Below are 27865 nucleotides of genomic sequence, written 5' to 3' on the forward strand. Positions count from 1 at the left end.
GGAGCAAATTTACGCCCCTTATTATCATCACGTGATAATTTTCGGAAAGCGATATAATTGCAGCACAGGTGCAGGTTTCCGGATCGCCCGTGCCAAAACAAGAGTAAGTGTAACTTTTTAAAATGTAATTTGTCTTCTCATGTTTGTTATTCAATGTATATTGTGAGGGGGTTGTGAGGGTATATAGATGCTTAAACATTGTTTGAATTTCATGTACAGGAATCTCAAAGAATAATGAGTTCTATTGAGATTGATGATTTCTCATGCAACTCGGTCTCGGCCAAAGTACCCATCGACGCACATCATCGAGCTCACCATTTCGTTTGTCGCCGAGCTTCCCCGGCGGCGCAGCAACCTCTGCTCGGCTATACTCCTTGCCTGGCCTAGCCGCATCAATAATCAGTCATATTACTCTGCTTGGTCATCAGTGCCTTAACAACAGACTTACTCACTATTAACTCATGTAATTAGTGACTCACCTAATCAATTATACAGTTTCCTCCAAGAAGATGGAAAATTATATTTGAAATTAAAGTTATTCCATCATCATCACAACCAAAATTACACTTATACTAGACTTAAAATAAGATCCACACAACCAATATTTACAACAGAACAGGGAATGTAATGTCAATTCGCTTTTCATTAATCCCATTTTCTTAATTTTCCTATCAGAAAATCCAAGCAGCAAAGAACAACAAATTTGTATTTTTGTACTCTTCATATCTCATGTGATACAAATGCCATGTGATGAAATATGTAATTTTTTCTTCCATCTTATTTAAAAATTGAAAATCATTCATTTTTATATTTGTGAATGTACCACATTCAGTAATTAATATGTCACAAGAGACCTAATTTCATACAAACAAAATATAAGATGGATGAGTTCATTGGGAGAGCAATAAAGAAACTAGATGGGATTTGTCTGAAGTGGAAAAGCTTAGTAATAAGTGTAAGCAAAATATGGGGATATATAGAGGTAATGTGATTGAATCATAGCAGAAGAGGAAGAGATGATAAAAAAATAGTAGGAAAGGGGACCGAATGAAGGGTAAATAAACATTACAGAGAAAGTGACTGAGGACAAAGAAAAACCATGGTGATACAGGAACAAAAATGTTTAGAAGATGTAGATGAATGGAAAATGAAGCAAAATTAAATAGGGTCACAAAACAGTAAAATTAATTGCAGGAGGCAGTCTTCAAGCTTCCATAGAATGAAGTAAAAAAGATGAGTAAATTTTCATATTTTTACAAGTGAAAACAATTTGAAAAGGAATATGTTAGTTCAAAACTTTTAGATCCACAAAAATGGCAAATGAAAACCCAGAGTAAGATAAAACGGGAAAAAATTCCCTTCAGCTTCTTTTTAACTTTCATTTTAAAATTAAAATTGAAAGTTGGGTATTGATAGCAAACAAGGAATCAACTCCTTAACCAATGTTTGATCAAATTCTTTTCAATTTTGGTACCTTGATTATTTGTCAAATCTTCATTTATATGTTTTCATTTTATCACAACCAGTTGAAAATTGGGGTTGCTTCCCCTTTTAAAGATTTATACTTCCCCACAATAATTAAAAACCAAATTAAATCAATCCATGCAGTGAAACCATGTTTACATTATACATGTTGGAGAAAAAGTTAGAATAGTTCATATTTCAAGAGGAGAAAGAAAAAACATTAATTTACAAATAACATCGACTCACTGGTTTGCCTACCACTCATATTGAAAATAAGCAAAACATGTTACTTTCCTATTCTACATATGATTTTGATGGAAATTATCAAACTATCTGTTTGCTTGATATTTTGCTATTGGCCTTCAAATTTTTGTTGGAATTGCCCTTTAATGAAATTCCTACAAGGATACAATTCACACATATGTGAATTCTGTCAATAGCAAATCTTGATGGCAAATAGGAAGACTAATGGCTGTTATTAGTTTATAAAAGTGATATTTCTACTAGTTAATAAATTACTGTCTAGAGTGGCGTATGATTCATTAGTAATATCCAAAGTGCAAAACGTGCAGGTTCATTGGGACAGACAAGTGATTTTTTTTAAAAATTTTTTTATGATACAGAACTGGAAATATTTAAATTGCTTGATGGAAGAATCTGTGAAATTGCATCATAAGAGATTTTGAGACGGCCAAATTTTTACAATCATGCAATACGTTATCAGCATGTCATTATTCTTTGTTTACCATTTAAAAGAGGTTTTATTCAATTTCTTGTCTTTAAACCAGCATGACCACAAATTAGTGTTGAGCCCTGCCTATTGATTATTACGAGATATTTTTTTAAAATATCTTTGAGTAATACTATTTTCTATGATTATCTATTGGTTTAATATAGAGTTCTGAAGTGAGACACCATCAGTTTTCTTTTAGCATTATCATTCAGGACCTTATTTCGCTAGAGTATGATGAAAAATCTGCCATTTAGCAAATCTATCAGTTTAAGGTAGCCCAAAGTACAACCAAATTAATTGGCTCTATTGAAATGATTGTAAATTGACTTTGTTCATTACTGTATGGAATAGACCAGTTCGTACATTGTAGTTACTTCATGGACAATTTTGGTCAAATGACCTTTCATTTCTTTCATTATGATAGGGAGATTTCAAAGCAAGATATTACGTAAGCATGCCTTACATAGTAGGATGAAGAAATTGAATAGACCAGGTGAATAGAATAGCACACCAATGAACACTTTATGAAGGTATTTGTTGCATTCCTACTTTGAATGCATTGGCAAACTGAAATACCAGTCGTTTGTGGACGGATTGTTTTTTTTTTTTTTAATGTAAATGAAAAACACAATTCAAAAGAATATTATGAATAATCAAGACATCAATGTTGGTGCTTATCTCATTAGATTTTAAGCCACCATGTCACTTTAGTATAAATGACCTTCCTCTGATCATGCGCAGAAAGGAACTACGAACTGGCTTATTAGGCCTATTCACACTCTAGTCATTGGGGCATAGTTTATGTAGGTTTGATATATAACTACATCTTGGACCCCCACGGACTGATTCCCACTTAATTTGAGTTGTTGATGTTTTTCATTATGCTCCGAAAAGATACGTCAGGTTTATCGAAAAATACTAAAGTGCAAAAACATATTTTTGTGACGTGACTGACGTCATCCTTTCGGTTTTCTATAGTCTATATCTGTCTACTGCATCATTCTCACATACTCAGACTTTGCATTGGGGAGTGCCAATGTTGCCCACAAAACAAGCAATGATTTCTTATCAGAAAGAAATATGGCACATGACTGCATGACTTGTGTATATATCTGTATTTCAGATGAATTTCAGCCCCCCACTTTTTTCCCAAATCTTGTACAAAAACATAAGAATTACCATATGATTGTGATTTTTTGCATGGTCAGCTTTTGGCTCAGCTCCCGGCCCTCCCCCCCACTTTGAAATCTATCTCCACGGCCCCTGACAAGTAGTTGCAATCACATGATGAAGCATATAGAGGAAAAGTGTCTTTTGTCACTTTGTAAACAAAGGCAGAACCTTTAATTTATTTTATGAATTTCTTACTTTGAGACGAAGGTGGTAAACTAAGACCCTTGTGAAGGCTTCCTATTCAGACATGTCAGAAACATTTATACTCCAAACAGGTTTGAACCCTTTTCTGTTACCCACATGTATTTGATCTCCTTTTTTTGTTCATATTGGCTACATTTTTCTTTTATTGCTTCCTCCGTCTTCTCCCCTTCACATCAAAGAGATTGTTTTTATTTTCTGGACCCCAAGGAAGAACAGCTTTGTTACATTAACAAAGCTGAGTGGGTTAATCCAGCCATCTCACTTTCAATTTTAATTATGTACATACATTTACATTGTATTGTTTTTTTTAACATTGTGATATGGAAAATAAATACCAATACCAGTACCAATAGTTCTAAGTTTATTGTGCAAAATTTGCCATTTGTAAAAAAATAGCAGTTTGTAGGATTGAATTGATGATGATGATGATGATGCACAGCATTTGTATAGCGCCATATATCTGTCAAAGACATTCAAAGGCCTGCGCATTAGAGGAGCCAGCCAATCTGGGTCGACTAGAAGGGCGCGCGCACAGAACTGTGACCCGCAGGTCTCTCCTCCCGATAACTGGTCAACTGGGGAATGCAGGTGGACCACTACACCGGGGTTTCCCCCTACTCTTATTTGAATAGTGCAGTGGGTTCTTAACGTGCAAAGGTGGTGATTCTCCTCTACACGAATTGAATTGCATTGCCAATTTTAGGATTTTAGTGATTGCTGTCACTCAACATTGTTAACCACTGAATGAAAGGTACTAATAAGTTTAATATTGGCTCAGGTAATGTGATGAATTTTGTTTTCGTTCTCTTTGAAAATATTACTTCTGATTATCTTTAGGGTTGTGTGTAAATTTGAATACCATCATGAAGATCATTCAAATACCAGCATTCATTCATATACCACCATGATCAATGCCATCAATCAACTCATCATCATATCCTAGTATAATTGCAACAATAGCATTCATATGAACAACATGAGGTAATTCAAGTTCCATATACATGTAACCACGAAAACATACTCTCATACCTTTGTTTATGCACTAATGGTTCCATTATTCAATCATCATTTATACCACCAATCATGTGTCATTTTAATATCATTGAAATATCACCATTTAACTACATTTGAATACTCAAAGAACATTATTTCAACATTTAAATTTTCATTCAAATACATTTTTTCATCATCTCCAATATTATTAATTCAAAATTTCAAATGCCAAAAACAATGTCATTCATGTACCAATTGATATCATTAAGATACAATTCTCAAAATTGTATAATTAAAACACTGCTTTTAAAACATTTACAATTAACTATCTTTCAAATGCCTCCAACAATGAACATGAATAGAAATACAATTTTGCTTGCTTTTTTACAAAACCAGCACCACAGTGCTGCTAAAACCTTTTCTAGGGCCCGTTTCATAAAGGACTTGGAACTGTTGCAACTTTGCCATTATGGAAACTACCATGGTAACAGGGCTCAGCAGCCAATCAGAATCAAGGTTTCCATGGTAGTTGCCATAATGGCAAAGTTACAACAGTTGCACATTCTTTATGAAACAGGCCCCTGATGATATATTTCACATGGGGAAATAAGAGAGAGGAGCAAGATCTGCAAAAAGTACCACAGATATCAAATTCTTTGCACAACGTTGATAATCAGAGAGTACAGTGAATAACTAGTTCAACAAAAGTTAAGTGTGGTGTGTTTGCATGTTACATACTTCAATGCAAGAGCGTGATTTTATAAGTGTTATATTGATACAAAGGTGTATTTTGCAGAAGTAGTTGTGATGAAATATCAGTTTATCATTTTGTGTTTGAACTTGTGTATTTTAGATAATACCTCTGTATTAATCCTGGCTGTATTTTGAAAGAATATGATCAAGAAAGCAAGTCTTGCTGGAATGTGAACTACGCTACAACAAAAATTCTGCATTTTGATTGGCTCTAGCAAGAGTTGCTTTTATATCAACTTTTTATGAAATGGGGGCCCTGGTATACAGGAATGAATTTGATTTTGCTTGATGATGAAATTTCCAATTAAATTTTTATTTGAACTGCCAATTCGAAAACGGACTCAGTTCATGTCTCCTTGAAAAATACAGGAACTGTTGAAGAATCTTACATGAAGTAGAGTACATTCTCTGAATTTCATTGTATACTTGCAAAAACAAAAAAGCTTTCATTTTTCCATTTTGTCCACCATAATGACCACCTCTTCATACACTGTATATGGACCATATCTCTGTGAGCCACATTTTTTCATTTCTCCTCAACACACATTTTCCAACAGATAGACATAAAACTTAATACCATTCACATCACTTTGAAGATTTTGATATTACTATCTTTCAGTAGCCCCAAATTATTCAATAAAAATGGGGTTATGCAAGTTTTTTTCAGTAAATTATATTTAACTTGGGTTAATATAACTGCAGGATGGATACACAGATAAAAAAAGAGTCAATAACTTCTCCCAATGACACATAATAATATATCAGAACCATATTTTTTTTTTCAGAATTCAGTATTTGGAAATAAATCCTCAATCCCTCGAACCTTTGAACTGTATGGGAGTCGTCCCTGTTTGGTATCTTTCTGTAAATGATTGCCCTTCAAATACATGTATCTCAATAGATATGGCTTATCTAGATGGGACTTCAAACAGCTGCCTATAATGAGGACTGATAAAGTACCCCAAGCTAATATACCTGCTCTGTTCTAATTGTCAAAAGGAAACAAGTAAATAAAAACATATTTTCTTTGAAATACCAAAATCTAGATCTGTGATACACAGACACTGCTACATTATCATGATGGTAAACCACTTATGGGAAGCGTTAAGTTTGATGTGAAATTTGGCCTGCAAGAAGAAATCCATTTTAAAGAATATAGACACAAAAACCCAATTTGGTTGATATGTCACTTACTTCCTTTTGTCAAAGTAGTCTAAGTATACTACATGGTACAGCAATTATAACTCAATCTTGTGTGGATGACAAACAAAGGAGAACTGTTTTACAATGAAACATTGTATTTCTTGAAACAGTGAGAAATTGGAGAGACTTCTTGATATTCTCCTATTGGGTTCATTTCTCTGTTTTTATTTGGAAGTATGAAATATATTTGCTGCATTTTTTTTTTATTTCAGAAATATTTTACACATACATGCACATGTATGTCCAATTTTATCAAGTTCTGTTATAAAAAGCATGCATATGGAGATGATAGTTTTACAGGAGTTTTATTAGTGAAACAATTGAAACGTTAAATATTGTAGATTGATATAGTCAAGGATTGTTGTCATGAATATCTTCCTGCATTCATCATATTCTTGAATCTGCAAAAGTGATAATTTCTCAAAGAACATGGGGCCTTATAGATACATATTGCACGAAATATTTCCTTTTTACAACTGTATGAATTTTGTTCCTTCATACATTTAGAATATCTGTACGAAGTTGAAGCACTGGTCAACAGAATTCATACAACTGAGTATCAACATCTGAGAGCTAGTTGACCCAGCAATTGACCTTTGACTTCGTAACCATGGATATGCCTGGTGAGGGCTACAAGGATGGTAAAATCAGGATCTCCCGCAATACTGCCATTCTAATCGTCTGTACATACGGTAGTTCCCTCCTCCTTGTCGGTCTGCTGTGCGGGCTTCTACCTGCTGATGATCCGTCCTGCAATATGTAAGATCCTTTCTCCAATGTCTTAAAAGTTTTTTCTTCTCCTTCTCCCCCTTCCCCTTCAATCCTATTCATTTCTTGCCAAAAGCCAGCTTTATTTGCCAGTGATATTAGTTATTCAGTAAAAAGGATTTATACTTTTCAAAGGGAAACTGGTCTTTGTGTCAACAAGACTTGTCATCCTATGGAAAGCAATGGGCGTACTTTTTGTATTCTCCTGCAAATAAATATCCTTGTAAATCAAGGTCAGTTCTTGCTGTTTTTGTCAAAGCCAGTTTAAGGACATTCCACAGTTTAAGTGAAATCCATATCCTTTGCACATACGCACCTGAATATATTCCAAGTATGCAAAAATTAACATGGGTCCATGTGCTTGATTTTTTGTGATAGAGCTTCAAAGTTAACCCAAATGGATGTTCATGAGAATTGTGCATTCAAACGAATTTGGCATTTTTAGACCTCACAAGATCACTACAATGAGTTAAAACCTCTATTACTCAGTCAAATTCCATAAAAAAATTCACCAAATTTCACTGGATAGTTAATAATTCTAGCCTTAAGATGGAGAATCTAATTATATTGCTATTTGTTTGCTCTAATAAAGTCTAACAGCACTGTCAGTTCTTAAAAGTGGTGTGAAAGATAAAATCTTATTAATCTAAAAAAGGTGAAATTTCAATAACAAACTTGAGAAGTACAATAAATGCACTTAATTCGAAACCCATGTCATTTTCACCAAACTTTTTAAAGTTGTAGAGGAAGGTATACATACTTATGAGGTGAAAACATAAAAAAAGGGGGTTTATGGTTGGAACAAATGTACTGTTTAAAACAACAAAAATGTGCCATATGCTCTGTATCTAGTGAGGAAAAATTCTAAATCACTCCACTATTTATTCAAACTCGGGGTCATGTTCATCATACTTTGCAGAACTACAGAGTTAAGTACTTTGAAATTGTATTTTAAAAATGGCCCATGGAAAAATTCCAGTTTATCAGCTTCATAAAATAATACTCTGTACATCAGATTTGCACTTAGAGTCATGTAGGGAGGAAAATCAGCTCATACCTACAGCTGATTAAAGGAAACCAAAACCCAAGAAGAGAAGCAATCTTATTAGAAAGATTAAAATGAGAGGAACAATTTTAAAAAAGTTTCATCAAAATCAGTTATGAATTAAGCAAGTTATGGACGTTTAAAAAGCCTTGTTGTACTTTCTATGGGGATCCTCAAATTGGCAAACGTGCTTCAAAATGGCTGATTTTTGGACAATCTTTCCATTTGCTTTGTACACAAATTTTCAGATTTTCCCCATTATTTTTCATATTTCTCATTATCTCCTCCTGACCTTGACATATGTGGTGTGAATTATATGTCCCCATGACATATGTTGTGCTGAGAAGGAGGCAAGATGCAATTTTAACTTGTATCTAGAAATATTCTATTCCAAGGCGCGTTTATTATTATTATTATTACCCCGGCTTAAACTCGAGCTGCCTTTCAGCGCTCATGCATTCAAGGAATTAATCCTGCCAGGTACCGATTCACCTCACCAGGGTTGAGTGCAGCAAAATGTGGATAAATTTCTTGCTGAAGGAAATTACGACATGGCTGGGATTCGAACCCACGACCCTCTGTTTAAAGTCAGAAGACTTATCCACTGGGCCACAACGCTCCACAGTAGGCCTATCTTGATTCACAGCTTAAAGGCTTTCCATCATTGGAAGTTCACCCTGACAAAAAGTTTATTGTAAAAATAGCAGAAAAAATAATGAAAAATATTGCCGAAGGTTTGAGAAAAATTCATCAAATAATTAAAAAGTTATTAGAATTTCAATTATTTGATTTGTGACGTCATATGCGAGCAGCATTCCTACATAGCGAATGGTAAAAAATCAATGAAATGTCATTTTCTCAGAAAATTGAAAATGGTTTTCACTCTAACTTTTGTATATCAATAGACGAATCGTTTCACACCCGATCATGAAAAGAAAACAAAATTAAGTCATCAGGAACCATACAAAATTTGAAATTTATGCATTTTATATTACATAACACATGGGACAGCTGCTCGTTTATGACGTCACAAATCCAAAACTTTGAACTCTAATAACTTTCTTACTCTTTAACGGATTTTCCTCAAACCTTCACCAATATTTTTTACTATTTTTTCTGCTATTTTTACAAGAAAGTTTTCTTCAGGGTGAACTTCCCCTTTAAATGCTTTCCATCATTGGTCTTCCTCTACCAAACTAACCAAGAGTATGATGAATATGGCACTCCAAAACAAAAGGGTCAAATTAGGAACAAGTACTACTTTTTTTTTACAGGAAATACAATTTGGCTTTAAAATTGCATTCTTGCTGCATAACTTTTATAAACTACCAAGGTTCAATAATGAATAATAGCTAGTTTTTATATTGTGCTTTTTCCATGATGGCTCAAAGCGCTCTACAATTTATTATTACCCGTTCATTGGATTCATTTCATTCCTTTACGAAAAGTGCACAATTTCCACCCCCTTGAGAGCATTCCTTGCATTCATCGCAACCTCATAATGGCGCTGGTAAATTCAAACATACAATAACTTTCACATCCTACCAGATGCGACCCATTTAGCACCTGGGTTGAGAGTGGCAAAGTAAGGATTAACGCCTTGCCAAAGGACACTATACCGCGGTGGGATTCGAACACACGACCCTCTGTTCACAAGGCGAGAGTCAGAACCACTACACCACGGCTCTTCCACTCTTCAATGTGTGTCTTAAAGGTCAAGTCCACCTCAGAAAAATGTTGATTTGAATCAATAGAGAAAAATCAGACAAGCACAATGCTGAAAATTTCATCAAAATCGGATGTGAAATAAGAAAGTTATGACATTTCAAAGTTTTGGTTATTTTTAACAAATAGTTATATGAACGAGCCAGTTACATCCAACTGAGAGAGTAGATGATGTCACTCACTCACTATTTCTTTTGTTTTTTATTGTTTGAAATATACAATATTTCAATTTTTATGAATTTGATGATTAGGACCTCCTTGCCTGAAGCACAAAATGTTATTAGTAATGAAATTCCACATGTTCAAGGAGGAATGAAACTTCATTTGACATGACAATGACAAGAAAATCAAAATATTTCATATAATACAATACAAAAGAAACAGTGAGTGATGTCATCAGTTCCCTCATTTGCATACCGATTGAGATGAGCATAAACTGTTTTGTGAAAAAAAAGCGAAACTTTAAAATTTCATAACTTTCTTATTTTACATCGGATTTAGATGAAATTTTCAGTGTTATGCTTGTTGATTTTTTCTCTTTTTATTAAAATCAAGTTTTTGTTGGGGTGGACTTGTCCTTTAAATTACTATGGGTCTATGTATTAATTGAGGGGAATTACTATTGCTTGGTTATTAACTTTATATTTATGTCAATACCTGTAATGGAATACTTTTTTTTGTGTGTGCTCTGTCTGAACAGAGTAGTGCCTGAACCTTCAGAGCCACCAAGTGAACCTGCAGTCACAACAAAACCCTTAATGACAACAAAGGATTCAGTGACCACTGAAAGTGCAGAACCTACCCACTCCCCAACAAGTGCTCCTAAACCTTGGGAGAGCCTTCGACTGCCAACAAGCTTGATACCCTCCCATTATGATATTGAGCTCCAAATCGACATCGATGACCAGCAGAGGTTTGAGGGCACCATCAGCATCATCATGGAGTGCCGCGAGAGCACTGACCTTCTCCTACTGCACAGTAAGGAGCTGGAAATCGTGGATGATACTGGATCAATGACGGCAGTTGCTGACGGCTCCGACGTGCCTCTGAAGGGTGCTCCACGGTTGTACCCGGCCAACCAGTATCTCATTGTAGAGCTTGACGAGATGCTTACTCCAGGACAAAATTACACTTTCACCATCAACTTCAAAGCACCACTTGAAGATGGATTGGTGGGACTGTACCGGAGTTCCTATCAGGCGAGTGACGGGACGCCAAGGTAGGTTTCGCTTTTTTTTGTAATTTACAGGATATATGCTTCTTCTGTGTCCATTGTCTGTATAATTATATTGCTAAATAAATATGAACCAAGCTTTCACATTTCGTAGGATAACATTCTCTGCTACATGTTGTTGATCTTCAGACACTGTTTATCATCAAGAAAAGTTAGCTATCTATTAAAAACATTTTGCCCAATGTGTCTGTTTGACCTATGTTAAATTTGACTCAAGTGAAAGGGAACCTATATGCAAAGCGCAAATTTTCTTTGTAAAGTATGTTTTGTTTTCAACAACATTTTTTTAGATTAGGAGTATTAAACACATACAGTTTCCTCAAAAAATCTTGTCATCACTTATTTGTAAAAGGTACCTGGCAACCACATTCTTTGCCCCTACTGACGCACGCAAGGCTTTTCCCTGCTTTGACGAACCTGCTATGAAGGTCACTTTCAATTTGACCTTGATCCATCAAGATGGCTACCTCGCCCTTGGCAACATGCCCATCCTCAGCACAACTCCAGAGATGACCGGATGGACACGATCTGTCTTTGACAAGAGCGTCCCGATGTCCACATATCTGGTCTGTTTTGTGGTTTGTGACTTTGTTGCAAAGAACACCACAACTGGTAATGATGTCTTGGTGAGTGGGTTTTGATAATAATAATGTCATATTTTACCCAGGGTAGCCACTTCAGTTCCAAAAACTGTCCTATTAGTGGGCCCTGATTAAGATAATGTTATTGCCCCGGCTTTAGCATGGCTATCTTGATCTGGCGCTCGAGCATTCAATAAATTTCTTCCTACTGGGTACCCATTCACCTCACCTGGGTCGAGTGCAGCACAGTGTGGATGAACTTCTTGCTGAAGGAAAATGATGTTCTTTGACTTATTTTGTGCTTTTCCATCTTACCTGAAAAAGAAAAATCTTAAACTAGCATCATCTTGGGGCAAGGGTGATTATAAGGAATTATAACAGCCTACAGAAAACAGGACAATATTAGAGGCTGTTATATTCTAGCAGAAGAATCAGTATCTTGTGCATAAATTGTCTTTTGATTTTTATCATTTATGGTTTGAAATTTAATATCAATAGAGAAATTTAGTGAATTCTGAATTTGAAGAAATGTATCTCAAAACTTTCTTTAAAGTATTCTTACGGAGAGCTTTGCTAAGGAATTTTATACTAAATAACCATTTTTTTCCTCCATTCTATAGCTAAGTGTATGGGCACGGGAAGATGCCAGCGATTCATTGGACTATGCACTCGAGAAGGGTGCTCAAGTTTTGGACTTTTTTGATGGCTACTTTGGAACAAAGTTTCCACTTCCAAAGATGGGTATGTTTTCCTGGTGACATTTTTACTGTTCTTTTCACTTGCCCATATTTTTTTTTTCCGCTATCCCCCCTTCTCCCAATCTTCTTTTGTTTCATGCCTTGTCTTTTATTTTTCCTCTTCTAAGTCTTTTGTTCTCCCTCTCATTCATTAATGTTAATTTCCAATTGACATTTCTTTACAGTAAACTACAATAAAATGGATGTACTAATTTCTCTCTTGTCCCTTCTTTGATGCCATCACTGCTCTCTCTATGTTTCCTGTCTGATTTCCTTCATTTTACTCAAGCTATCACTCTATCCGTCATCAATCTTAAAAAGTTTAGGATGATGTATTGCCCATCAGTCAAGCAAAATCCTTCGGAACCTATAAGAATTTGTTGTTTCCTCCGTATCCTTTCGTCACTATATGACTTCCCTCCCTTTTTCTCTTTCTCTATGTCTCCTACAAACTTGGAGACCGCTCTTAAAAAAAAACTTGTCTTACATTTCTGCTGATTCTCTCCCCCTGCCCATGTCCATCCTTCAATATTCATTTTCTCTATCGCTCCCCTTCCCTCTCCTTTTCAAGGATATATTGGTAGTTTCCATTTGTATAGATGACAATGTTCTCCTCCTTCTGATATACCATCCATAGTTCATTTTAGATAAAAGACAATTTTACAATTTAGCATATAGTGGTGCTAAAAATTTTGTGAACCCCACCAAAAACTGAGCATATTTATAAGCTTTCAAATTCTAATTTTTTTTGTTAGGTAACAGACATTGTAGCATTTTTGTCTTTATGTATGTTGAACACTCGGCATAAAGTAGAGCTACCAAGTCTCACGCATTATGCGTGATACTCAAGCATTTTGGACTCTTGTTCATCCCCTCAAATCTCTGTCTCACGCAACTATCACAGCCTATCCCCATATACATTGTACACAATGTCTGTGATCTCACTCAGAATTCACAGAAAATCTCACGCATAGCTGGTCTTTGAACTTGGCATCTCTGCATAAAGGAGTACATTTTCTGGTGGGGTTCAGTAACTTTTTAGCACCACTGTTACTTTTGTTTTTAGCACCACTGCTACTATGAGTCTATGAAAATTCATGTACAGAATTTGCCATTAGATGATGTGGAAGAGGTTCATCGTGACAAAGAATTTAGTAGTATGATCCATCGTGAGACAACTGGTTAATTCTACTACTCAATTTGCAATTAATTGTAATTATTTATCATGCATTCCCCAGATATGATAGCTATACCAGACTTTGCAGCTGGAGCCATGGAGAACTGGGGTCTTATCACGTACCGTGAGTCGGCTCTTCTCTATACCCCTGGGGTATCCTCAGCGAGTAACAAACAGAGGGTCTGTGCAATCGTTGCTCATGAACTTGCCCATCAGGTAACTTCAATACCACGGCCCTGTTTCACAAAGTTAATTTTATGTTAACTTTGCCCACTAATGGTAACTACCATGGTAACGCTGATCGACAGCCAATCAGAATCAAGGATTCATGCACATTATCATTGGATGACAAAGCTACTGTAATTGTAACTTTTATGCAACGGGGCCCAGGGACCTGTTTTATAAAGACCTGATATAACAAATCAACAATTTCCGTAGCAAATTTTTTAATACTCCAATCAAATCATATCACTTCAGTAGCTTAAAGCCTGTGTATAGCTTTGGTAAAGGGTCAATAATGTGATTGATAATCGAATATCATCTAATATGACAGTCTTACTGAAGCGTAGAGACTGTTAGATATTTTTCCAACTGCACTTCTCTGAGAAAATTTCAAATATTCAAATCTTGGATATATAGCGCCCTCTCTCGGCGATGCTTGTTTTAAATTAAAAAGTGGGCATTCAAGCACTTATCTTATAAATTTAGTGATTAGATATCCAAAAGTTACAGACAAAGAACATATCTTGAAAGTTTCAGCCCATTCCATGATTTGGAATAGGATTTAATTGAAAGACAAAAACACAGATATTTTAATTTGATCGGGTGACCCGATCAAGTTAAATTTCCATGTAAAATCGCAAAATTTATCCTGTAAAACACATTTTCATTTCATATCCTCCACATCATAACTGTTATAGGGCATATCCATTCATATTAGCTAGCAATGAATTGGAATAGTGATAGGTGCATTTTGGTGGATTTACCAAAACTATACACAATCTTTAAATGGTCATTAATCTGTTATCTTATTGTTTTGTTTACATTAATTCAGAGATATAGTGAAAGTTTGTTGATGTTAATTATTTTTTAATCTGTATTTTTCGTGTCTGCTATTCAAAAGTTTTTCTTCTTAAGACTGATTTTTCATCTAGTTTTGTGTAGTATGACATTTTATAAGTCTGTATATTCAAGAAGTATGTATACATGCCTTGATTCTTTTGAAAATTGCATGAGACACTTTAGAAATTATTATGTGATGATAAACCGTTTAATCTCCTTTTAGTGGTTTGGTAACTTGGTTACACTAGAGTGGTGGGATGATACATGGCTCAATGAGGGCTTTGCTTCTTACGTCGAGTATCTTGGAGCTGACGCAGCTGAACCAGATTGGGGAATGGTATGTAATATCACATATAAATTCCAGTTTTTGTGATAATCACACAGTTGACTCAGAACACAAACCAACATCATGAAAATGAAAATCTGAGTATTTGTATGAACAGCTGATGTACAAATAATGGTTGCATATAAGGGTATAAACTATTGCTTTTAGGAACTATGCCTAATATTTTCTGGAGCCTGAATATCAATGTAGAATAGAAAGCTTATACATGTACTCATCATCATTGAGGGATGATGAATTTTACTGTTTCCCAAAGAAAAGGGTAGTTAATACTTTTTTTATATGTCGATCATTATTACTTGATTTTGCCTGGGCATCACAAATATTCATGCCTTATAACGTTGCCAAACAAACTTGTCAAGTAATTTATGAAATGTTGCTAGTAGACTTCTTCAAATTGCTTCAAATTTGAAGTTTTGTAGAAGGGTTTTACGTTCCACTTAATGCTATTGTCATGTGCTATATGCTTGCTAAAAAAACAAAAAAGAAAATTAATAACCCACTAGACAAACTTTAGACAAGAATTTGTGTTAAATATGAGAAATGAACAGAAAAGCATTTGAAATAATGTTCACAGAAACCACAGGGAAGCTGAATGTCACCAGTCTTATTCTGAATTGTCTTGTTTGCTCAATTGTACTTTTAATCCATAGACAGATCAGTTTGTTGCGGCCGATTTCCAAACCGCTCTTGACGCTGATGCCCTCATCACTTCTCGGCCAATCATTGTTGACGTGGAAACACCTGACGATATCAATCAACAGTTTGATACCATCTCCTATAACAAGGTGAGTATCAGTGGGAGGGTGGATGGGGGGAGGCTGGTGGTGGGCGGAGCCCAGATATTTTGTGAGGGGTGGGGGCTTAATGACCTATAGGTAACAATTGTTTTGTCAATTGAATAACATAGATGTCATAGAGTCACATGACCCAGATCTTTCTTTTTGATATCCTTCTTTCTTTGTTTATTTTTATTTTTGTATTTTTTTCACTTCTTGAAATCATATGGGATGGGGTACCCCGCTGCTCCCTCTAATGTTGCCCCCAGTGAGTAATATGTAGTAACTCTGTTCATTAATTTGCACATGACTTTGGTTGAGTGGATTGTGGACAAAATCATAAACACATTGCAAATAATGTAATCAGCATCGGGTACAAAAAACAAATTACACTAAAAACCTGATACAATTACTGTTTGTATTGTAGTTGAACATCGTTGTATCTATACCTTGTATAGTTGAAATAAGCATTGAGTAGCCCATTTGGCTTGTCAATCCTCTATTTTTCAGGGTGCCTCCATTCTGAGGATGTTACAGAACTTCTTAGGAGAGGAGACATTCAAGAAAGGACTAGCGGTAAGTTCACCACACAAGATATACATGTATGCCATTGAAAATAACGTTATAAATCAGCTGGTCTGGAGTAAGTTTAGGTGGTGTGACTAGAATTTTGTGTTCTATGTCTTTAATAAGCCAGTTCGTAGTTGCATTCTGCTCATGATCTGAAGATTCGGCGCATGATCAGAAGAAGGTCATTGGTACTAAAGCGACATGGTGGTTTAAAATCTAATGAGATAAGCACCAACTTTGATGTCTTGATTATTCATAATTCTTTTGAATTGTGTTTTTCATTTACATCCACAAAAAACAATGCGTCGACGAACGACTGGTATTTTACAGTTTGTTGCCAAGTACATTGTACAACATGCTATAATATGCATTCAAAGTAGAAATGCAACAAATACCTTCATAGAGTGTCCATTGATGTGCTATAGTTACCTGGTCTATTCAATTTCTTCATCCTGCTATGTAAGACATGCTTACGTAATATCTTGCTTCGAAATCTGCCTATCATAATGAAAAAAATGAAAGGTCATTTGACCAAAATTGTCCATGAAGTAACTACAAACTGGTCTATTGGATAAGACATGGTTGATGAAACGATATCTCGATACCTTGACTTGAAGGAATTTTCACTCTACTTGCATAGAATTTGTAGCAAATTTGAGCATGTATTCTGAAGAGAAAAGCCAAATAATTGTTTTGGTCATGTTGAATTTTACCAAATCCTCAGTATGATATATATTTGAGAGAAAGAGTAGGAAGAACTAGACCAAGAAGGAAACCCGATATTAACATTGAAAAGGTGTCCAGAAGTGGAATAAGCAATACAATTTGTTTCCATCATCATTCAATGCCAGCCTCTATATGTTATTTCAAGTCTTGTGGTCCAGCAACGGGGTTTTTAAGTCACGCTTAAATCTTTGTGAAGCACCTCCTAGGAATGTCAACATTCCTTGATTGATAGGGATATTACTGTATGAGAAGGCTCTGTAATATCAAGGAACTCTAGACATGCTGCAACAAGTAGTGTAGGAATGCAGGCATATGGTATGAAATATATGATGTTCTCATCCAATGAACTGTATTTGTCATGTATTTGGTTTTATACTTGTCTTTATCAGAATTACCTCAAGGAGTTTGAATATTCTAACGCAAAGAACACAGATTTATGGAGAGTGTTGACTCAGGTAAGTGATAGTGAAATACATTGTATTCTGTTCATTTAAATTGAAACATAGATCAAATTTCTCCTAATTAGACAAATTTTCATTTTTCCTTTTTATTTCCTTCTAATGCATGTGCAAAGCTATGGTGTATCATACCAAAATAATGTATCATACAAAAATATACAATTCTTGTGTATGGAAAAATATGTATAATGCATAGAAACAGATTTTGATGGTATTACTATAAAAGATCAGAAGGGCTTATTAGGGAGAGAAGAATGGGATTAACCAGGAGAGGGGGGAGGGATAGACTATTCGTGGTGTTGGTAACTATCACCCCATATTGTTCTTCTACCAGCCCTGCTGTCACTTTGTAATGCACTCTTTTGGAAGTTACACCTGTAACAACTTCGATGATAAAAAAAGATTAACATTTGAATGAGGAAAATATAATTTTTCATTGAGTTCTGGGGAGCATTCCTTGCATTCATTGCAGCCTGATAATGGCGCTGGCAAATTCAAACATACAATATCTTTCGCATCCTACCGGGTACCCATTTATCATCTGGGTCGAGAGTGGCAAAGTGTGGATTAACGCCTTGCCAAAGGACGCTAGTCCGCGGTGAGAGTCGAACCTACGACCCTCTGTTTACAAGGCGAGACTCAGAACCACTACACCATGGCTCTTCTACTCTTGCACTATTACAAATCAAATGATGGATAAGTGTTGTACTGTACGATACAGGACCAAGATTGAACCAATATAGATGTTGATTAATCCATTGCCTACTGATGCGGGAGGTCCCTGTATAAAGCCTTTGGAAATCATAGAATCAAGAACCTATTGGGTTAAGGCTCAAACAACAAAACATCTTAGGATGTGAGAACAATTTTCTGTTTTTGTTGTTCAAATAAATCTATAATAATCAATTTCTAATTTCAACTTAAAAAACGAATCTAGAGTGAATTGCTTTTATGAATCAATTTGAAAATTTTGACTTTCAATTTTAATTTTGAAATAGACAAAGTACCGGTACTAACCTTTGTACTTATTTTACTGTGTCGTCACTCAGGCTGCAGAAGAAGATGGAAAAGAAGACATAAAGGTTGAGGATATTATGAGAACCTGGACAGAACAGATGAACTATCCTAGCATCAATGTTACTCGTGATTATACCACAGGGTTTACAGTTAGTCAGGATCGGTTTCTTATCAACCCCGGTGCTAATGCAACAACAGATTATGATGATTTGGGGTGAGATAATGATCATAATCATCATCATCATAACCACCACCACCATCATCATCACCATTATCATTATCATCATCATCATCATCATCATCACCATCATTATAATCACCACCAGTATCATCATCATCATCATCATTATCATTATCACCATCATCATCACCATCATCATCATCACCACCACCTCCATCATCACCATCATCATCGTCATTGTAACCATCATCATCGTCATTATAACCATCATCATCACCATCATCATCATCATCACCACCACCATGACCGCTACCAACTTAACATACTGGCATCAATGATAGGCATCCAAGTGATATCATGGAATAAAGAAATTTATTCCTTCTTATTCTTTTCTTTTCAGATACATTTGGTATGTCCCTTTTAAGTACACCACAAATGATACTCGAAACTACACTGAACCAATGTTGGAGTGGATTGAACCTAGTATGGCGTCAGGTTGGTAGTTTTCAAATGAATTCTCATTAAAATTTTTGTTTCAAATGAAAAATATTTAACTATTAAGATTTATCAGCCGGGGTAATAATAATGGCAGGGCCCGCTGGGAGAACAGTGTTGAGAACTGGCTTCCCTGGGTAAATACTGTACACCTATATATTGTGATTACTGTTATTATCAGCAAAGGTTGTTTACTTCTCTTTGTTTTGACTGTGAGCATCCTCTTCTTTCCCAAAATTTTTTTTGGAAAGTACATATAAAGTTTCAAAAGGCGCAAACAAGCAGGCAAAGGAAAATATAATAAAGAAAGGAAAAATGATTATAACCAAATAAGATATAAACACTTAGAAGGGGCATGAGTTCTTTCCTTAGTATCAGATATTAGAGGAAGCCATTTTTTTTCCTCCTGGCACAGGTTATCCAGAAGATGCTGCTCAAGTAGAGCAGTCTGTGAATGACAACATCCACCTTCTTATAGATAATGAAATTGAATTTTTTCTCAGTTTGGTTTGAAAGATGTTAAAATCTTTTTGATCGTGTGTACATGTTTTATCTTCTTATTTTGATCATATTCAGTGTCTGTTGCTTTTGATGATGGGACGGCAGCCGATGACTGGCTTCTTGCTAATGTGAATGGCTATGGGTTCTATAGGGTGAACTATGACACAGAGAACTGGGAACTTATCAGTAAACAACTCACAGCAGATCATGAGGTGAGGTAGCATTTTGCTGCTTGCATACAAAATCTGTCAAAAAATTGAAAGGCTCAAGAGAGTAAAAAAACAATATAGCTTCCTTCACACTGTATCCAGTGGAATAAGTTCTTCCATTTTAGTTGGTTCCATTTTATAAGTGGTGTCCTATCATTTAACACACCGAGGCACCTGGAGAGAGTCAGAGATGTGTATTTAAAGGACAAGTCCACCCCAACAAAACTTTGATTTGAATAAAAAGAGAAAAATTCAACAAGCATAACACCGAAAATTTCATCAAAATCAGATGTAAAATAAGAAAGTTAGGACATTTTAAAGTTTCGCTTCATTACACAAAACAGTTATATGCACATCTCGGTCGGTATGCAAATGAGGGAACTGATGACATCACTCACTCACTATTTTGTATTACATTATATGATATATGAAATATTTTTATTTTTTCGTCATTGTCATGTGAAATGAATTTTCATTCCTCCCTGAACACGTGGAATTCCATTGCTTCAGGCAAGGAGGTCCTCATTGTCAAATTCGTAAAAATTGAAATATTGTATAATTCAAACAATGAAAAACAAAAGAAATAGTGAGTGAGTGACATCATTCTCATTTGGATATAACTGGCTCGTTCATATAACTATTTTGTTAAAAATAAGCGAAACTTTGAAAGGTCATAACTTTCTTATTATACATCCGATTTTGATGAAAATTTTCAGCATTGTGCTCGTCTGATTTTTGTCTCACCTGCTTAGCAGAGTGAGACTATAGGCACCGCTTTTCCGACGGCGGCGGCGTCAACATCAAATCTTAACCTGAGGTTAAGTTTTTGAAATAACGTCATAACTTAGAAAGTATACGGACCTAGTTAATAAAACTTGACCATAAGGTTAATCAAGTATTACTGAACATCCTATTAGAGTTTCATGTCACATGACCAAGGTCAAAGGTCATTTAGGGTCAATGAACTTAGACCATGTTGGAGGAATCAACATCGAAATCTTAACCAGAGGTTAAGTTTTTGAAATGTCATCATAACTTAGAAAATATATGGACCTAGTTCATGAAACTTGGACATAAGGTTAATCAAGTATCACTGAACATCCTGCATGAGTTTCACGTCACATGACCAAGGTCAAAGGTCATTTAGGGTCAATGAACTTTGGCCGAATTGGGGATATCTGTTGAATTCCCATCATAACTTTGAAAGTTTATGGATCTGATTCATGAAACTTGGACATGATAGTAATCAAGCATCACTGAAAATTTTGTGCAAGTTTCAGGTCTCATGATTAAGGTCAAAGGTCATTTAGGGTCAATGAACTTTGGCCGAATCGGGGATATCTGTTGAATTACCATCATAACTTTGAAAGTTTATTGGTCTAGTTCATTAAACTTGGACATTAGAGTAATCAAGTATCACTGAACATCCTGTGCGCGTTTCAGGTCACATGGCCAAGGTCAAAGGTCAATGAACTTTGGCCGAATTGGGTGTATCTGTTGAATTACCATCATAACTTTGAAAGTTTATGGATCTGATTCATGAAACTTGTACAGAAGAGTAATCAAGTATCACTGAACATCCTGTTCGAGTTTCAGGTCACATGATCAAGGTCAAAGGTCATGTAAGGTCATGTAAGGTCAATGAACTTTGGCCATGTTGGGGTTTTTTGTTGAATAACCATTATATCTCTGTAAGTTTATTGGTCTAGTTCATAAAAAGTGGACATAAGAGTAACCATGTATCACTGAACATCTTGTGCGAGTTAGAGTAGTATTCAAAGTCAGCACTGCTGCTATATTGAACCGCGTGATGCAGGTGAGACGGCCAGAGGCATTCCACTTGTTTCTTTTTGAGATTCGTTTGATGTTCTTTGAAAACAAAAAAAGAAGCATACTGTATTGTCAAGAAAACAGAGAATGTATGAGTTTACATAATTTCTAGTAATAATTTTGAACAAACATGTATTTTAGATGTTGACATTGCTTGCCTTCCATAGTTGTGATGGATCAGATCAATCGCAACTCTTTGTGAGATGGGCCCCAGTACTTACAGTTTTTGCCATTTGCCAATGTTCCTGATTGAGAAGAAGTGTTCCTTGATGTATTTCTGTCTGTAGGTTATTCCCATCTCCAGTCGAGCGGCTCTGATCAGCGATGCCTTTAGCCTTGCTGTGTCAGGTCAACTCAGTCAGGTCACGGCCTTTAACCTGACATTTTACCTGGAGGACGAACGAGAGTATGTTCCATGGAGTGTTCTCAATAGGGTCATGGGGTACGTTGACCTCATGCTCAGCAGGTCACCAGCATATGGATTGTTTTCGGTAAGGTTATTTTGTGAATGATAGTTGTTACTTCCACCAGCAATTATGATGATCATCATCATTTTCATCTTTCTAATAAGATTTCCAATTTTTATGGTGCCAGCCAGAACCTAGAAATGTCCCATTCATGTAAAACTTTCTTGGTCCTATCCACTTCTTATGTCTGATCCAAGACTTTATAGTTATAATAAAGTGGCAGTGAGATGAAATGGGTATAACTTTAGATTAAGTGGAAATCATTAAGACTGTTAGATTACTGGTGATTGTTGGACCAAATAACCAGGTGGGATGGGGGAGAGAGGAAATGATGAGGGAAGTTTATGGAGAGGTAAGTAAACTAGTCCTGAATTTAGTTCTATCCTTATCCACTTCTGGCTCTAATATTGGTATATTTTAATTCCTTTATATCTTACAGACCTATATGAGACAACAAGTAGAACCCTTCTATGAATATGTTGGTTGGAATGACAGCGCTGGATCCCATCTTGATCAGTGAGTTATTTCTTACAAAAGAATTATGACAATTTTTGATAAGCAAAGCCCAACTCAAGCCAAGTATATAATCAAACCCAGGTGCAACCATGTCATTCAATGAAGTCCAACCAACTTCAATGAAATAAAAGAAATCAATAATCAAGCCCAACAAACTTTGATGATGTCAGTAATCAAACCCAACCAATTTCAACTATAAATCGGCAATGAATCTCGACCAACTACTGTTATGTTAATAAACAAGCCCAGTCAACTACAACCATTTTGATAATCAGCCCAACTTACTTCAACCATACTTAGTTATAATGTCTGACCACAACAACCATGTCAATAAGCAAACTTTGACTAGCTAACCATGTAAACGAGTAGGCCAACCAATTACAGTCATGTTGATAATCAAGTGCAATCTATGAATCCTATTAAAAAGTACACCTATACTATTTTACGTTATTATTATTGGTATTGTTTTTATTTGTTTTGTTTTTAGACGAGGCCGTGTGATAGCGATTAGTCTTGCTTGTGGATATGGAAACGAAGACTGTGTAAACACAGCTATAAATTACTATGCAACATGGATGAATGATTCAGACAGCAATCCGTAAGTATTGTTCTGTTATTGTGGTTAGGAGTGAGATAGTGGAACTATTGACCAATTATTTCTTTCAAGAAAGTACAGCCATCGATTGCAGTGTGCCATGGATTAGGAAACTAGACAACAAAATACAGTGCCTTGTTCAGTTCAGTTGGTTAATACAAGAGTGTAACTATTGACCAATCGTCTCTCTCTCTCTGAAATTCAAAGAGAGATGTTTGAAATTTTTAGCCAAAGAAAAGTTATGTACACATAAGTATAATTACCTTTCAGAAAGATTACCATTTGTTATTGAATGTCTCATGTCTGAAAGCAGATGCGGAAGGCATTTATATTAAAAACTTGCTGTATGTTTTAGGTAATTAGAAGATTTCACCAATACTTGATGCATCCTAGAGTCACATGCACTGGCACAGAAATGAATTAGTTGGACTGCAAATAGTCAGAATGATCATATAGCTTTTCCCTGTCATAGCATCTTTGTGAGGTGTTTCAAGAGTGGCAAATCCAGCCTGGTTGGATACAAAACCATTTCAGGGGCCATATTGTTTGTGCACGATGGTCGTAATTCTCCTGAAATTGAATGTGTCTAATCTTGCCGGATCCATGTCAAGTAGTGAAGTACAAAGCGAACCATTTTATATGATATTTCTCCTACATATATAAAGAATCATTATTATGCTTACTCTTTTCATAATTTTTGACTGAAATGGAATATTACTATAATACATGACTTTCAGAGTGCCTCCGAATCAGAAATCTCGCGTGTATTGCACGGCCATCTCCGCAGGGGGCCAAGAGGAATGGGACTTTGCTTACAGAGAATACCTTCGAACCCCCGTTGCCACGGAGAAGAACATCCTTCTGGCTGGCATGGGGTGCAGTAAGAAACCGTGGATCCTCAAATCGTAAGTTTTGCTACCTTAATTGTTAGATTATTTCCGAGTTACTTATGCCTCACAGATATTACCTTCGAGGAGTCTTTTAAATGTTCCATCTGTCTGCATTTCGGTAAACTGATTTCAGTGTGAAAGCTGGAAGTATATTGGTCAGGATCTTAAAATTTGCCATATGTTGGCTCTTGAGAGCTAGAGTACACTTCATGTATGAATTCAGAGTCTGCAATTTAAGAATTGCAGCCCTTAATGATTGAATCTGTTTTTGTGCATGTAATGTAACTTACAGAAATATTTTACAGATTTCTAGAACTTTTTAATAGATGTAGGTAGTGCTCAAGTTGGCATTTGATGATAGGCTGGAATACTCTCAGGGAGTAGAGAATGTGTTTTCTGTGAGTGTATGTAGGATAGTCTGATTCAATGGGTGATTTCAAGTTCAGTGTCAACCTTTTGGTATGGTGTTAGGTCAATTTTTACATGATTATAACACCAACCATAACATATAGATGGTCCCAAAAAGTTACTTACTAGTTGTTGAGATGTCAATAATGTGATATGGATCAGTTTTACAAAATCTGAATAAGTTTTGGAGCTAGGGAATGCAATCCAAATTTAAACACCAAGGCCAACACTGGACTTAATATCACCCTATCTGATGAACGAGATAAAAGATCTCTAGGAGCTATATACAAATTATAACGTATGTCTTAGGTACCCTGTAAGTTAAATTATCCTCCAGATTATTGTATTTTTACGAGTTTGTTTGATAAAAAGAGAAATCCCAATGATTTATTTCATAGGTACCTAGATATGAGCATCGCCCCCAACGGGACAATCAAATCTCAGGATGCGGAGAATGTGGCAGGATACGTTGCCTATAATCCTGTTGGTTATGACCTTGCTTGGGACTTCTTCCGGGTCAACTGGGACTTTTACAGAAATGAGTAAATATTTTTTTAATTCCATTATTTCCATATTTCATTTTCTCCCTTCCTATTGTATATTTTTTTCATTCAAGAAGTGATTGAATATAAGTAAAAAAAAAAGTGAAATAGAAAAAAAAAGAATGAGTGAAAAAGATAAAAATAATAATGTGAAAGACTGAGCTCACAGCAATTTATAAAATGGTTTCATGGAATGTTGTTAATTGTAGGTTCTTTTTAAGGGGGAGGTTGAGATATGTTTTAAAGAAAATATGTTAAATGCAAGAATGGAAAGTGATATAAACGATGCCTTTATACTTTCAATATTGACTTAGATTACTGTAGTTTACCATTCTTGAAATACTTTACAAGTTTCCTCGTACAAAAAGAAAACTTTACTTTAAATTACTGACCTTGTTTTTTTTTTTTTAATGTATTCATTTTCTATATGCTGTACAAGTGTCTATGAAACAGGAATAGTCTATATTAATGATTTCTCCCAAAATCAATATCAAACTTTTACTTGATTGTACATTTACACAAGTTGGGAATAATAGATGTTTGATATACATGAAATGATTTTCATCAGTTTTGAATGTAGTACCATTTTTCTCCACAATGCCCTTCAAAACCCTGACATTATGGCCCATATTCTGAAGTCAGCTTAATCTTAAACTCAGGTTTAAAGTTTAAGTATGGACAGCCAATTGTTACATAAATCACTAACAAGAGAGATATCATATTTCTGCTCATTTGGCTCGCAAATCATTCATAACTGTGTAGGAAGTATAAATAGATGAGTGTCTTCACCATCGTTGAATGAGAAAAGAGCACAGTAAACATAAGAAACTTACAACTTGATGAAAATTTTGACACTTTTGGCTTCCCATAATTTTAGCAGAGTTAGACCATGACTTCAGAATATGGACCTATATGTTCATGTTGGTTGCAGTGATTTTTTCCATCTCTCATTTTCATGCCTCCTGTATAACTTTTTGTTTATATCAGATATGGCAGCAGTGTATTCCAGTTTGCCGATCTGATTGAATCAGTGACGGCTCATTTCAATACAGAATTTCAATTACAAGAGGTAGGTTTTCCCTTGTTGAAATTGATTGACAGTACCAACCACCTTTCGCAGTTAAGTTCTAAACGAAAGCCCACTGAATGGAAGGGGCAGGGCATAGAGTGGTTGATTCTTAGAATACATGATCTTCATAAGATATGAAGACACACAAAACGGAATGAGATCAAGGCAGCAAACATTTATGAGATGCATCTGTCATCTTAAGATACATAACTTTGATTTAAAAGGACTGTCGTCACATCTGGGCCCTGTCTTACAAAGAGTTATGATTGATCTGATCACCCACAACTATGGAAAGCCAGCAACGTCAACATTTAAAATGCATGCTTGTTTAAAATATTTTCTAGGTATGATGTATATTCATATATTCATTTTGCTCTTGAAGATTCAGTGTGATTTTCTTTGTTTACTAAGGACATTGTGCAAATTTCCTGAAGAAAAAATTATGGTATGGATGGATTTCCAGACAGATGAGATTGACCGGATCAATCGTAACTCTTTGTCTTATGGGGCCCAGGTCCCTGTATCGCAAAGGTTAGCCATCAATCACCCAGTAAAATGACCAATCAAGATCATCGTTGCATGAGCATTTTGCTCAATAGACTGACAAGGAACAATCAGAATTATTCTTTCAAATTAGTGATTAATCGCTTATCTTTGATGTTACGGGCCCCAGGAAGTTAAACCCATTGTATGCCGTTGTACTTTTATTTTTTTACAACAAAGAATTAAATTTTCTAGATAAGAATTGGTTTACTGATTGAAATAGCATGATATGATGAAGCAGAATGCCATTTGTGCATTGGCAATTGCTTACTAAATATGTCGAATGAAATTAGTAGTATTATTTTCATTTTTCATTTCAGTGTTTTGCTCTCCATGCAATCACTTTACATTATGTCTGTATTTTGAAAATGAAGTAATCGTCCATTTTGATGATCATAATAATGACAATGATAATTTGCTCAAATGAAAAGATTACCAATATGATGATAATGATTATTGTCTGACCTCTCCAAACAGCTCCTGGACTTTATTGAGACCCACCCGGACCAAGGAACAGGTTCTAGAGCCTTTGCTCAGGCAGTGGACCAGACCAGGGCTAACATCAGATGGATGGAGGACTATGAAGAAGAAGTCATGGAATGGTTGGAGTGGGCTGTTTCTGCCTAACTTTATGGATTACAATATTGGGTAATCCCTGCCTAACTCTATGGATCGCAACAGTGGGTAATCTGCCTAACTCTATGGATCACAAGAGTATGCTGTAATGGCTTTTTTTTCGCGTGTTTATTTTGGTATTATTCAGTGTCCTCATCAATGAATGTTTGTACATAGTAGGGAGAACAGCACCAAAATTTTTGAAATTAAACCTTGCTTTTTCCAACATTAAAAAAAACATGAAAAGACGTGCTGATGC

The 27865-nt window shown here is 35.5% G+C and overlaps 1 protein-coding gene across 1 annotated transcript; it reads left to right on the plus strand.

The window, feature by feature from the left end:
* LOC121413610 (aminopeptidase N-like) lies at positions 1-27844 on the plus strand. The gene is made up of 20 exons (XM_041606502.1): positions 1-103; positions 7031-7282; positions 10762-11280; positions 11648-11921; positions 12497-12617; positions 13852-14006; positions 15076-15189; positions 15849-15983; positions 16485-16550; positions 17660-17725; positions 18778-18959; positions 19327-19421; positions 19998-20134; positions 22249-22452; positions 22868-22944; positions 23432-23542; positions 24277-24444; positions 25236-25379; positions 26367-26448; positions 27469-27844. The coding sequence occupies exons 2-20, from the start codon at positions 7134-7136 to the stop codon at positions 27616-27618; spliced, it is 2949 nt and encodes a 982-aa protein (XP_041462436.1). The 5' UTR covers positions 1-103; positions 7031-7133; the 3' UTR covers positions 27619-27844.
* Positions 27845-27865: the final 21 nt, after the last annotated feature.

The sequence above is a fragment of the Lytechinus variegatus genome, chromosome 4, assembly GCF_018143015.1.
Source record: "Lytechinus variegatus isolate NC3 chromosome 4, Lvar_3.0, whole genome shotgun sequence".
NCBI lineage: Eukaryota > Metazoa > Echinodermata > Echinoidea > Temnopleuroida > Toxopneustidae > Lytechinus > Lytechinus variegatus.

Excerpts from the sequence above, each read along its gene's own strand:
- LOC121413610 (XM_041606502.1), top strand. The coding sequence starts at position 7,134 with ATGGATATGCCTGGTGAGGGCTACAAGGATGGTAAAATCAGGATCTCC. Across the intron at positions 11,922-12,496 it reads CAACTGGTAATGATGTCTTG|CTAAGTGTATGGGCACGGGA; the intron begins GTGAGTGGGTTT and ends TCCATTCTATAG. Across the intron at positions 12,618-13,851 it reads GTTTCCACTTCCAAAGATGG|ATATGATAGCTATACCAGAC; the intron begins GTATGTTTTCCT and ends TGCATTCCCCAG.